Source organism: Hemicordylus capensis, chromosome 3, assembly GCF_027244095.1.
Source record: "Hemicordylus capensis ecotype Gifberg chromosome 3, rHemCap1.1.pri, whole genome shotgun sequence".
In the NCBI taxonomy this organism is placed as follows: domain Eukaryota; kingdom Metazoa; phylum Chordata; class Lepidosauria; order Squamata; family Cordylidae; genus Hemicordylus; species Hemicordylus capensis.
The window spans coordinates 116,318,481-116,331,539 of record NC_069659.1 but is presented as its reverse complement, the minus strand read 5'-3'; the positions used below and the strand labels follow the sequence as shown (position 1 = coordinate 116,331,539).

The 13,059-nt window shown below is 40.5% G+C and overlaps 1 protein-coding gene across 6 annotated transcripts in view; it reads right to left on the bottom strand.

The window, feature by feature from the left end:
* Positions 1-2,410: 2,410 nt before the first annotated feature.
* AP1S2 (adaptor related protein complex 1 subunit sigma 2) overlaps positions 2,411-13,059 on the bottom strand; it is a 34,743-nt gene continuing 24,094 nt past the window's right edge. For 4 of the 6 annotated variants that reach the window (XM_053305159.1, XM_053305158.1, XM_053305160.1 and 1 more), the window contains one exon: positions 2,411-4,166. In XM_053305159.1, coding sequence (XP_053161134.1) covers positions 4,119-4,166 — 48 coding nt within the window. In that variant the 3' untranslated portion in view covers positions 2,411-4,118. Of the gene's footprint in view, positions 4,167-6,706; positions 8,020-13,059 lie in introns of those variants that run through there. The other 2 variants (XM_053305157.1, XM_053305156.1) reach the window with 1 other exon arrangement.

The window sequence follows — 13,059 nt, the reverse complement described above, 5'->3', positions numbered from 1 at the left end:
CATAGATGTGTTGGAGTTCAGAAGAAAAAACTTCTTTAAAATGAGGGAACTGGTAAAAAAAAAAAGGAAGCTGAAAAGGAATACTAGAAACTCACTTGGAATGTATACCAAGGAGAAGGAAAACACACACCAAACCCAACTTCACATGTATACTGATGGGATCTGAACTGTTGGGACCTGACCAGGAGAGAGATCTTGTGGTTGTTTCGTAGAAAATGTTTACTTAGTCCATGGCAGCTGTGAAAAAGGCTAATTCCATGCTAGGGATCATTAGGGACTGAAAATAAACATGCTAGTATTACAAACACCCTTATGCAAATCTATGGTGTGGCCACATTTGGAGTACTGTGTACAGGTCTGGTCACCATACCTTGAGGATATAGCACTGGAAAAGGTGCAGAAGCAAGATTATCAAGGGCCTGGCGCACCTTCCGTATGAGGCAAGGCTACAGCACATGGGGCTCTTTTGGACGAGAGGCAACTACAGGGAGACATGATAGAGGTGTATAAAATTATGCATGAAATAGAGAGGGAGTAGATAGAGAAGTTTTTCTTCCTCTTTCAGAACATTAGAAGCAGGGTGTCGTCCTCTGAAACTGAAGGCCAGGAAATTTAGGACCAACAAAAGAAAGAACTTTTTCACACAGCACAATCTATGGATTTATTTGCAAAGGGATGTAGTGATGGCCACTAGCTTGGATGGCTATAAAAGGGGCTTAGACAAATTCATGTACAGGTCTATCAATGGCTATTAGTCTGGTGGCCATATGCTACCTCCAGCCTCAGTGGCTGCTTCTAAATGCCAGTTGTAGAGGAGCAGGAGAGAGGTTATGCTCTCACCTCCTGCCTGTGGACTTCTCAGAGGCAGTTGGTGGGCCACACTGTAAAATTGGATACTGGACTAGATAGGCCTTGGACCTGATCCAACAGGGCTGTTCTTGTGTAACTTTCAAGCAGAGCAGATACTGGGGCTGTTCTCACATGCACCCTAACCCCACCTAGCGAAGCCCAGCCGGGGTTAGGCTGTGCATGGAAATCACGGGTTGGGCCCAATCGTGATAGGGCAGTGCCACTGAGCCATGCTTTGAAACCTTGTTTTAGCCATGGTTAAGAGCTTGGGCAAGCCTTTAATCCAGGTTCTGGGATTGTGTGTTTGCTGGGGCTACATTCAGCCCCTGTGGACACAGACTGGAACCTAAGTGTCCATCTCCTGGGGGAATCTCCAGTGCACTGTCACACTTTGGACACTTTTAAAAAGTTATCAGAGATGAGGAGGCTCCTATTTCAGCAGGGAGCACATTCCAGAGTCTCTGTAGCAACAGAGAAGGCCTGTCCCTACATAGCCATCACACAAGCCAATGGCAACTGCAGATGAACCTCTCCAGATGATCTCAGTGGGACTCATGTTGAAGACTTTTTCCTAAATACAATGGCATTGTAGACGCTGTTCTGGCTGAGGATGCACTCTCCTTGAAAGCTCCAGTTTGCACATTGGGAATGTTTTTAGAACCAGCTTTGCTATTGGATACACATGGCAGCTGTAGTCATAAATGGTGGGCCAACTGCTTTTTCCTAGGAAAGGCAGATCTTGCTGTCACATCTAGACTACTGGAACACATTATGTACAGCTGTCTTTGAAAAAAATGTTCAAACATTTCAGCTGGTACATAATGCAACCTGGTTTCTACATGGCATCTCAAAGTACAATTTGAAAACGGAAGCCTGTACTTTGAAGCCCTAAATGATGGGCCATTTAGGGCCCATCATTAGGGCCTTTTCCATCAGTCTACCTGTCACCTGCAGCCATCAGCACCAGATGTTTGATTAAGTGTTTCACCATGCTTTCCTTCCCACTCCCCTTGGTTTTCTAGCCTATAGTTTACTATTCTTATCTGCTCACTCTTGGTTCTTTGTTCCTGTTTATTTCTTATTGATTTAATTCATTGCATGCTGCTTTGGCTTTGTCAAAACTGTTTTAGGGTAATCTCAGGATCAAGAAGCAGGATACAATTTTTTTTTTTTAAATCCAAATTGGAATATGTATAAAGACTGATTTTAACGAAGAGACAAAATGCAATTGATGTCTGTACTAAATTATACACAGACTTTTAATCTCAATATGAGAAAATTTTAACATACCTTGTATGCTTACAATGTGCTAGAGAATGAAGCCAGTTTCCAGTAAGAAGATAGGTTGTGTTCCAAGACTTGGACTGGAGAGAAGTTTTTAAATGGACTTCTTAAACTTTTAAAATGAAGTACTTTGGTTTTTCTCAGAAAAATTGGTTGGGTATTGTTACAACGTGCTTGCACAGTAAATACACCACCTTTACCACATGATATTTTAACAGGCCACAAAACAAGAAAAATGAGGTTTCCCATCAAGTTTCCAAATAGAGACACATAGCAATGGATTAAAAATGGACATTTATTACAACTAAACTGGTGTGATACTAAGACAGTGTTCACACAGCTTATGTCACAATCACAACAAAGCTTTTCCAACCAAGCACATACAAGGCAACGGTGTAAACCTTAAACATGTTTGGAATACACATATAAAATTGCTTTTTTAGATGACATTTTAAAATGTCAAGTAACTTAATCACTTCAATGTCACACGGGGCTACTCCAAAGTCACCTGAAATTCAGAATTCCACATTTCTCATGAGTGAAATGTGGAACAGGGCTCCTGTGTTCCTTAAGCAAACATATTATTTCCATAAGGCTCTATTGTCAACAGTATGACATGAAGCAATGATCTTCCACATCTGTGGTAAAGTATTTGGATGCTTTGGAGCACAATCACAACAATCAGACCCACAGAAGAGGAAATCAGTCACATGTTATTGGGCGGGTATGTGAGCTAGAACATGTACATAGATACTTATGAGGGAAGTCATGCTGCTTTTAGCAGCAGTTGCTCTGTACTGAGGTTTTCCTAGCACTAACTTAGTAGAATGTGCATTACAGTAAATAGATTATGGCTTTGTGATACCCATGCAGTTTAATCCTACACATCTTTAGCTGCAAGCAAGTCCTACTTTGTTCAACAATGCTTACTTCCAGGTAAAGTGTGTATAGGATTATAGCCTTGTTTTGTTAACTAGCTGTGTGGAGGCATGCCAGTTATTTAAAGAAATGTTCTTGTAGAAGATTTGCTACTTCTGTGTACAGAGTCACTTTCCAACTGCATTGAACATTGTGTGAGGCAGAAAAGAGATTACCATTAGCACATAAATTGTCAAGTTATCCAAGCAGCTGCTCAGATTCTGGCTTAAAATATAATCAATAATACTCAGCAACATATACATATGTTTTGTAATATTCCCTTCCATTTTTCCTTTGAGATTTTCAACAATATCTATATGACTTAACTACTTTATGCTTTCAAAATAATTAAGTATGCACTCCAGAGTGAATTAAACTAGTAAAAAATAAGATTTCCTTTAAAAAAAACACCCACAATGTTATGTGGTCTCAGCCTGTGTTCCCTTTGTAAAAAGATTACTAAGTTATCACATTTGCTTTGATGAAGTTCTGTTTACAACTCTGTTGCTAAAATGAAGATACCTAACAGCTCACAACTGTTTGACTTACAGACCGTAGCAGGATTCTTTGGTATAACAGACAGCCGTAAACAGTTGTTTCCCCCCAATCTTCTGTAATAACCTAAGCCGAGTTTTAACACGTGCTGACTTTATAGTAAAAGTATTTGGTTGCACAAAGCCAAGTTAACACATTTCACTTTGTTACCAAATGTAATTGTTACTTTTTAGTATATGGCGTACTGTACAGCATCTGGTACATTGCAGAATGGCAACTGGCAAAGTAATTTATAAAATATAATTACTGAAACTGCCACCTATGATTTAATGCAATACTGTGACTTAAATCACTGTAAAATCCCTTTTATTATTCTCAAAATGTTTTTTTAAAAAAACTTTTGCTCCCTTTTATTTTACAGTAAGTGGTATTTTTCTTGTAGGCCTGAATGAAGTAGCTTAGCAGAACAGTAATACTGACATATAGCATCATAACACCATTAGCTAACATTAAATGAGGCAGTGAACATTTACAGTTATTTGAAACACACACAAGACATCAGCAAAGAAGGTTTATGTCAGTCCAATTTCTTCAAGTACGCTACGAGGTGTCTCCGCTTCCTGTGGAGGGAAAATTTAGAGAGTGAACAGATCTCGTGCTCCTACTAAACCATACATGCTGTTAATACTGAAGAAATTAAGTTCAAGGTATGTACTACAAAGCAAATGTTTTTGTCTTAGGTGTTTCAGGAGTTTGAAATATCTCCACATGCACACTCTTCCATTTCCTTACAAGACAATTGGTCAGATAGAAAATTTATCCAAATGTATGTATTTCAACGAACCCAGCACTCGGGGCAGGGGTGGGGGGGAACTGACAACTCAAAACTAAAATAATGAAGAAACAACTGCATTTCATAAACAGTTTTTTCAAGAGATACTGCTAAAGCTTCCTGGAAGCAACAATCCTAGGTAGTAAAGATTGTACAGCAAACAGAAAACTGATAAGGAAAATATTTCAGAAGATTATATGTAATATCCTTCGCAAAGGAAAGCTGCTTTAGAACAAGATTCTGTGCAAAATTTACAGGCTTTTTCAGATGGAAAGTTCACAGTGAAGTTTAATATGCTTGAAGTGACTTTGAACTGTTTGGCAGCCTTTGACAAGTTAATTAAAACTACAGTATTCTCCTAATAATCCCTTAGTCAACAGAAAGACAGCATGCCTATTTCCATTAAATGCATGACCAGCAAGGTTTTTTTTTTATTACAACAGAGAACACTTACTTTAGCATCCTAAAAAGCATGGCAAAAAGAGAAAAGAAATGATTACTTAGCAAGAATTCTTGAGAAAATGCAGCATTAAAATGTGCAAGAACATACAATTAAACTATCAATTTTGAATTCCTAGAAGTTCAAATAAAGAAACAAATGGTTCTAAATATGTGAAGTGTCAAGTTTATAAATGTTCACTTTAAAAATAATTTTAAAAGGCATATTCAAATGAGCTTCAGCTTCATCACCGGGAGAACCAGGCAATTTTGACAAGCCATTTGTTAGGGGGCTTAAATCTAAGAGACCTACCTTAGTACGTTCACATATTAGACATATATATTATGCTTTTCTCTGACAGTAACAGTGTGATTGACCCCCAAAATCTGTATGGCTGCAAAGGAGTGGGATGTTCCTAAGCTCTCCAAATCAGCATAGCTGTTGTATTTTTCCACCATACTGATGCAAGACACTGAAGAGTACAGAATGAGCCAGAATTGCACTTGGTTCCCTGCTGGCTGGTCTGTGCACAAGGGTTAACATGACCCAGTGGCAGGAAAGGGACCTTTACTTCCCATTCATGAGGCAGACTATAACTCTCACACAGATGGAACAAGGGATGTGCATGAACCTCTTTTTGTACAGCAGTTTGAAAATGAACTGGTTTGTTCCGGTTCGGCCCAACCACAAACCGATCCGGCAGTTCAAGAGTGAGGAGGGGAGAGGCAGCAAGCGGTACCTTTAAAAGTAAGGGCTACAGGCCCTTACCTGTATGAATGCTGCTCCATGAAGCTTCCTCCTGCAGTGGTGCTCCCCCCCCCACAGCCCACACATGGTGGAGGGGCAGTGCCAGCATGCACATGGCCTCCATGTATACACACAGTGCATGCCTGGTGTTGCTGACCACACAAATGGTATCTGTGCATGCTCAGTGGCCATGTGCACGCCGGCACTGTGCGTGGGCTGTTAGGAGGAGCACTGCCACAGCAGGAAGTTGCATGGAGCAGCGGTCATGCAGGTAAGGACCTGTTGTACTCACTTTTAAAGGTGCTGTTCGCTGGCCGGTGCGGCTCTCAAACCACTGAACTGGTTCATTGTTGGGCCAAACAGGAACAAATCAGCTCACCGAAGCGCTGCACAAACCAAGGTTTGTGCACATCCCTAGATGGAACCACTTAGGAACTCAGAAATCTACTTCAGGAGCTGCAGCTTGCCACATGAAGCACAACCTAGGTTCCTTCGATGCCAGTATATCCAGTCACAAGCAGTGGTCCCTCTAATTTTTCTCATCTCTGTGCGATGAGTTTTGTTCTGGGTGGCAATATCAAGGTACTGTGTGCTCACATGCATTCAGAGTGGGGCCTTTTTAATTCAACTGGAGCATGATCTAAAATTAACTGAGCGGACATCAGAAAACTTGTGAACGCATGCACGTGTGCTCGCCTTGGAACAGTGGTCACAAGAAGATATGCTCAGGATTAATGTTTTTTTGAATGACTGGACAGATCCTAGCACAGCCAGCTGGCATAGGTGTACTCTGGATTGTGCAATAAGCAACCATATTTTCAGATAAAGTAAAAATGTTCAGAAAGTTAATTTGTGAGTCAGACTCTTGATAAACAGTGTGAGTGTATAAAGATGAAGTTACACCCTCAACTAGTCAGCATTACAAGTGTTATCTGGGGAATGCTTAATTATCTATAATAGCTGTGAGTTTGAAAATGTGTAATTGAGAAACACTTGGGAATCCATTCTACGATATGAATAAAGATAACCAATTAATTTTGGTTTTTCATAGGTTATGTCTGCAGATCGGGGTTACCAAATGTAGATTGTAAACAGGAAATAGCACCACAAAGAGATGGAAAAAAGCCATTCACATGAAAAAGTGCATGCAATACTTTATTACAGACATGCCAAGAAAGCTAATTCATAGTTATTTACAATCATGCAGCTGTATAAAGCTATAAACTGAACACAGCACTCATTAGCACTCTGTGCATAGCATTTTAAGGCTTCTATTCAGGCATTAAAATAATGCAAAGCAGCAGTTATCATATGCATTCAAAACAGCAATTAATATTTTGCAAACAAATCAGGAAAGTTTTGCAAGGTGAAAACCTCCTATATCATTTGCTACTAATACATCCCAGAATGCTGCAGATTCAATACAAACAGCTCATTTTAACACAAGTCACACTGACATTTCAAGTGCACTGAATTATTACATAATATCTAGATTTTTATCTCTCATATGGCTGATTTAATAGAAACTTGCTTCCTGTTTTTGTAATCACCTTTCTGAAAAACATGCCTACTATATAATATAGCACTGAGTTAACTCAGAAATAAAAAATTCACTTAAAAAGAGAACTACTGTTTCAAGCTACTGTTTTAAGAACAGAAACTGGAAAGTGGCAACTCCGTTATTTGCAGTACAGATGGTTCTGTGGATACTGCATATATTTGACTGCCAACAAGCATTAGTTTTGCCTAATGTTTGGGTAGCTTCATTAGTGCATGGGGAGATATGCTGGGAAAGCTGCTCCAGCACTGTAATGAAAGGAACATCTTTGCACATGCAAAGGAGCACCATGTCCATTGAAGCTTATGAGACTGCAGGGATGAGATAACTTAGCTTAAAACTACAGAGGCCAACTTTAAAAATGCCAGAAATTAGTGTGTAAAATATGGATTTTAGTAGTTTTTATCTGAGGCCTTCAAGCTGTTTCATAAAGACCAGTATATGAAGGTACATTTTGTTTAACGGGTCCAATAACAAATTACATATCAATTTCTACACTATCTACAAATAACAGTTTTATATTCAGTTTGATAGAACCACTGTGCCACCATCTGAGAATCTAAATGGTTGAGGAAGGGGCTTAAAGACTTTCAGCGTGAATGTTACATGCTATGAAAAGTGTAAATGATATGATACAAGTGTTTTAACATGGAAATAATGGCATGCTGAAAAGACATATCAAGATGAGACATATAGGAAAAAATCACAAACAGCACAAGAAATAAAAATACAACAGCAAAAAATAACTGTGATATACACTAATTTGTTCAAGATGATTGGATTCACCAAGCTGAGGATAAGTGTTCTGCCATGAATAAGTCAGCTCTATCGCCTCTCTGTATGCATGATGAATGAAGTCATTTAGTATACTGGGACATTAAAGTATTCATGACGTGGCTACAAAAGAAATGTGCACATTCTTTACAAATGATACAGAGCTTTCCATGCATTTAATAAATACTAATGACTTTTATTTACTACTTCTATTAGTGCTATTACACACTGTTCTCTATACTAATCTTTTGAATTACATGCGTCACTAAACATGTTACTGGGGGCTTGAAAAAGCACATTACTGTAGTAGATAGGAAATTTAGCAAGCTATATGCAACTAGACAGTAATTACAGTATTTAAAAATAAACATGTACTGTGTATGTTTGTGTTGCACTGACTACTTCATGTGATGCTTGCAGTGGTTGGTTTGTGCCAGACATTATTTGATTATATGTGGCTGAGTTTTATTAAAGAAGGCAGAGCTGTGCCTGCACGCTTCTGATTGGAACTGACAGCCAAATTAACAGAAGGTATTATCATCCTGCTTTCAGGCAAGATAATTTTGTCAGATTGTTGGGGGCGGGGTGGAGGTGGAGCGGTGCAAATTAAATGACAAAGTTTTCAGCTTCTGATGTTTCTGAAATGGAATCTAATTGCACCCAGTTGTGTAACTACTGATTTGTTTCTCTATTAAGCAATATGCAACCTGGGGTTAATTGTTTTACTTTTTTCATAAAGAGCATTCTTGTGAACTAATACATCTTCAGAGGCCCCAGGCACATAATGGAGTATGACCACATTCCTTTTCATCCTTTAAAATCACCTGTATTAACATTTAACAAATTCATAAAGAATTAACATTCCAAACCAACTTGCAGTTAATCCAACTACACAAAGATGGAGATTTAGCCTGGATTAGGAGGAAATCCTCAAAGCCACATTATCAAGACTGAAATTCCTTCATGTTTATCCTAGGAAAACCCTTGGTAATCAGACCATTCATATGGTTAATTCTAGCAACCGTTTTAAGGAGTCTACTCCACATATTCTTTAGAGATTCTGTTCACATCATCTGTGGACATTCCAAAAGAACTAAGCATAACAGAAATGTGGTTTTTTAAAAAAATTGGAAAAACCTCTCAAGAAATGTTGATGCTGTAAATCAGCATGTTTAACTTATATTTAATAACTGCAACTCAGTATAACATGTTAATGTAATATATCACAGAGATTATCAAACAAGATAGGGCTGAGAGAAATTCCTCTCTGCAACCTTGGAGAAGCTGCTGCCAGTTTGTGTAGGCAATACTGAGCTAGATGGACCTATGGTCTGACTCAGTATATGGCAGCTTCCTATGTTCCTTAACATTTTTCCAGTAGCCAAAAACAGTTGAACTAAAATATTTGAAGGGGGGGGGTCCAAACAAGTATTATCAAAGTGACTTAAATGTTATAGCAAAAACACATTCAAAACTTTACTTCGAAATTGTTTTATTGATATATATTTGTGGATATTTTAAGACAACAACTTAAGTTTCCTTTCCTTGCACTGCATTAATTTTGAGAAAAGAGCAACCATGAAAATTGTCAATTGCACTAACTTTTACCTTCTGAACAGTCAGTTACAGACTGTTCACATGAGCAGCCCTGCTCAGGCTGATTGTGCGGAGTGCTGGGTGATTGTGTGAATCCCAGCACTGCCCTGGGTAGCCGAAATTTTGTACTAAGGCTTTTAACTGAGGTAGGAAGGTGCAAGTGTATCCTTCGACCTCAGATCGTGGTCGCGTGGCTGCTTGGGTTGCCTGCAGCACGCCTGGCAGTAGGGAAATCCCCCAATGCACTGTGCTCCTCACACATGGTGCATTGTGGGATTTCTGGAGGCCAGGCTGCATTTCCCTGGCCTTCAGACTGCTATGTGGCTCCTCGCAGTGCCGCTTGTGAGGGCACACAAGCCACAGGACCAAGGGAGTAAACAGGATCATCTGGGGGAAGGTCGGTGTGATCCTGCCTTCCCCTCTCCCCGCCCTGCTTAAAGGGTTATGTGAATTCCTTCCATGTTTCTTCATTTTTTAGCTATTGAAAAACAGCAATAGAAAACTTTCTGCCCCACATCACTGTTATCTATTCCTAGCTTCTGGTAATCATGTTATATCTACAAACAGATAAAAGTAACATTAAATCCATGTAAGAAGAACAAGACCAAAGTATGCACCTGTATCCTTTAGCATTACTCGACCAATTTCCCGTAACCATTAAGACTAAAGGGAGAGGATTTTTTTTTTTAAAGGGCAGAAGCACTGGTTCTCGTTCAGCAGTCCAATGCTTTTGTCCTTAGTCCACAGAGAACATACAATAAGACAAAAACTAGAGGCCAGCTACTGCACTTACTTAAGCAACTGATTCCAAGGGTAGATCATGGGACTAGGATTTCTGCTTAAGAAACTGCAGTCATCACAAGAGACACTGCCCGCTGGAAGTATTCACCACACACTGGCTCATTTTACAATCATTGTAAATGCACGTACATAAATGTTAATGGGTCAGGAAAATTGTGAATGACAAAGTGGTCACCTTATGAATGAGCCATCTGAATATTTCCAAAGCTATCCAGATAGGAAACAACTGTTTCATCAAGAAATCTACCATCACTATCCTTTTATCTTCTATGTGTTAAGCCTAGAATGCCTCCTGAACATCTCTGTGTTTCAGTGTTCCCCTCTCCCCTCCTCTATATATGGTATTTGACGGTTTTAAGCAACAGCACCGACTATGGTGCACTGTGACACTAAAGCAGGACTGCCTAACTTGGGCAGCCTCCAGCTGCTGTTGGACTACAACTCCCATCATTCCCAACCACAATGGCCCAACAGTCAGTGACAACGAGAGTTGTAGTCCAACCTCTGCAGGAGGGCCAAAGGTTGTGCAGCCCTGCACAAAAGAATTCTGAATCAAAGTGATTTATCCTTGCCCCTTTCCATTCCAGGCTTCAAATCTGGAAAACACACTACCACAAAAATATCAATGTTTTACATGAACACATTTGACATGGATATAACACCACTCAAGCAGAAAAGACTCATTTAGAATTTCCTTTAAAATTACAGTGATAAGATCAACCCATCGATTGTTAAAACCCTCAGTTCTTTCACTTTAAACAAATTAAGAGAAGCTTCACACATCACAACTGCTGTAGAATACACTGGGGTTTCCCTACAACAGTTGGTAGGCAAGGCTGTCTTAAATTTTCTATACCCTAACATTATTAATCTTGTTATTAAAACAATTTCTCCTGACTTTTGCAACACCCCTGTAGCTTAAACTAACCTGATTAGATCTCAAGGCAGACAAACTTCCATTTCCAATGGTCCCCCCGCCCCACAACCACCTGTGCTATTCTCTAAGCAGTGCTGCGTTTCTACAGGGCCTCTTGGCAATTATTGTGGGGGGGGGGTGTTCCCCTATACCCATCTACTCACAGGGAGATCAAAGGACAAACTGCTGCTCCAACTCATTTGAAGTTGTCCATTTACATATGGTGTTATCACACTATCTCCCTGTGACTGCTCTGTTTCCATGGCCAAGCCATGTCTTTCCCCGCACCCACAAAGGGACACTGTAGGACAGAAGCACAGAGATGAGCTAACTGCTGGTAAATAAACACAGTTGCACAGGGACTGGAATTGATCCCAAAGTTATCCTTGCACCAGCAGCATACAGGATCTAGTGAAGCGAGGCAAAGAGAGAAAGCTTTTCCCTTCCCCCACAGTGTAAACACGGGGAGGGATAAAGTCTAAAGCCAGCTGCTTGACACTTTATACAGGCTCAAAATGCCCATCTGCCCCACTCCCTAAGACCCAGCCAGGAAGAGGGCTACTATAAGGCTGCCTTTAATTTAAGTCCAAATGCAGGCACCTCCCACCTGATCAGAATCCCAACAAAGCTGACCTTCAAATGCCTGGAGAACTTGCCATTTCTTCATCCAGGCACTATAAAGGGGGAGAGAAATTAATGGGACATATCTGGTGAACCACTGTTTGAAACAGGATGCTGCACTAGCTAGGCCTTGGGCCTGATCCAGCCGGGCTGGCCTTGCATCTCCCAAAGGGGATTTGGAAATGAATACAGAGACCATCATAGGGTACATACCACTTCATACTCCGCAGAAAGGAAAAGCAATTGTTCCCTCCCCAGCCAAAGCAGCAGAAGACAGAAAACCCTAGGCTGGCAACCATTCATATTTTGGGGGCAAATCGGTCTCCTGATCGGTGAATAACTCAATTGCCTGGAGCCTCACCAGAGAAAATCTAAGAGGGACAATTAAGAATGAAAGACCCCATTGGCCATTTTGTAGTAAAAACATTAACCAAGTTAAATGGCTGCAATTTGTGCTAATACTTGGAAAGGGCTCCATAAAATGATAAATCCAAGCTCGGATGATCCCTGGGATCAGGCAAAAAACACAGAGCTGCTGCATCACTCCTTCACTTAAATGCTAATTCTCCTTTCGTATTCCAATTTGGGATGGAATCTGGTAGACCCAGAACTCACTCATCCAAGTAACATCCGGCTTTGGAGACTGGTTCTTGAGGAATCCTTCTACATACATCCCAGCTGCTTACTTGCTAAACCTGCTTAGAAACATAAAGGCAGGCCAAAGCTGCATTTAATCCAGTACAATGATGATACAGATGGTTGGAATGGCAAGCTCAGGAGCTGGCTGAACAGAAACCAGTTGACCACCACAGTTTGGACCCAGCTCATCAAAAGCTCAGTTTGGTACCAGAACTCCCCCTCTCCCAAACACACCTTATGTTAGAGGGAAGATGGTGGTGAAGAAGCCTCAATCCTAAAGGCACCCACTATCACCGAGAACAAAGGATGAGCTCTCCGCCATTGCTAGCCCACCTCACCACTCATTTCTTCCCCCATCTCTGGTGGTGGTGGTGGTGGTGGGGCAATAACAGTATGGTATTGGTAAGGGGGTTCTCCAGGCTCACTCTTTTCAAGTATTTGCAGAAAATTCTCCTAAACTCCCCTCTTCCAAAAAGGTAGGAAAGTCTGAGCCAGTTACAGAGGGAGCTAGAAGAAGCTTACCTATCATTTTGTTTCTAATGGTCACCAGCCAGGTGTCCAAGCAGCATGTGAGGGCATGAAGGCCACAT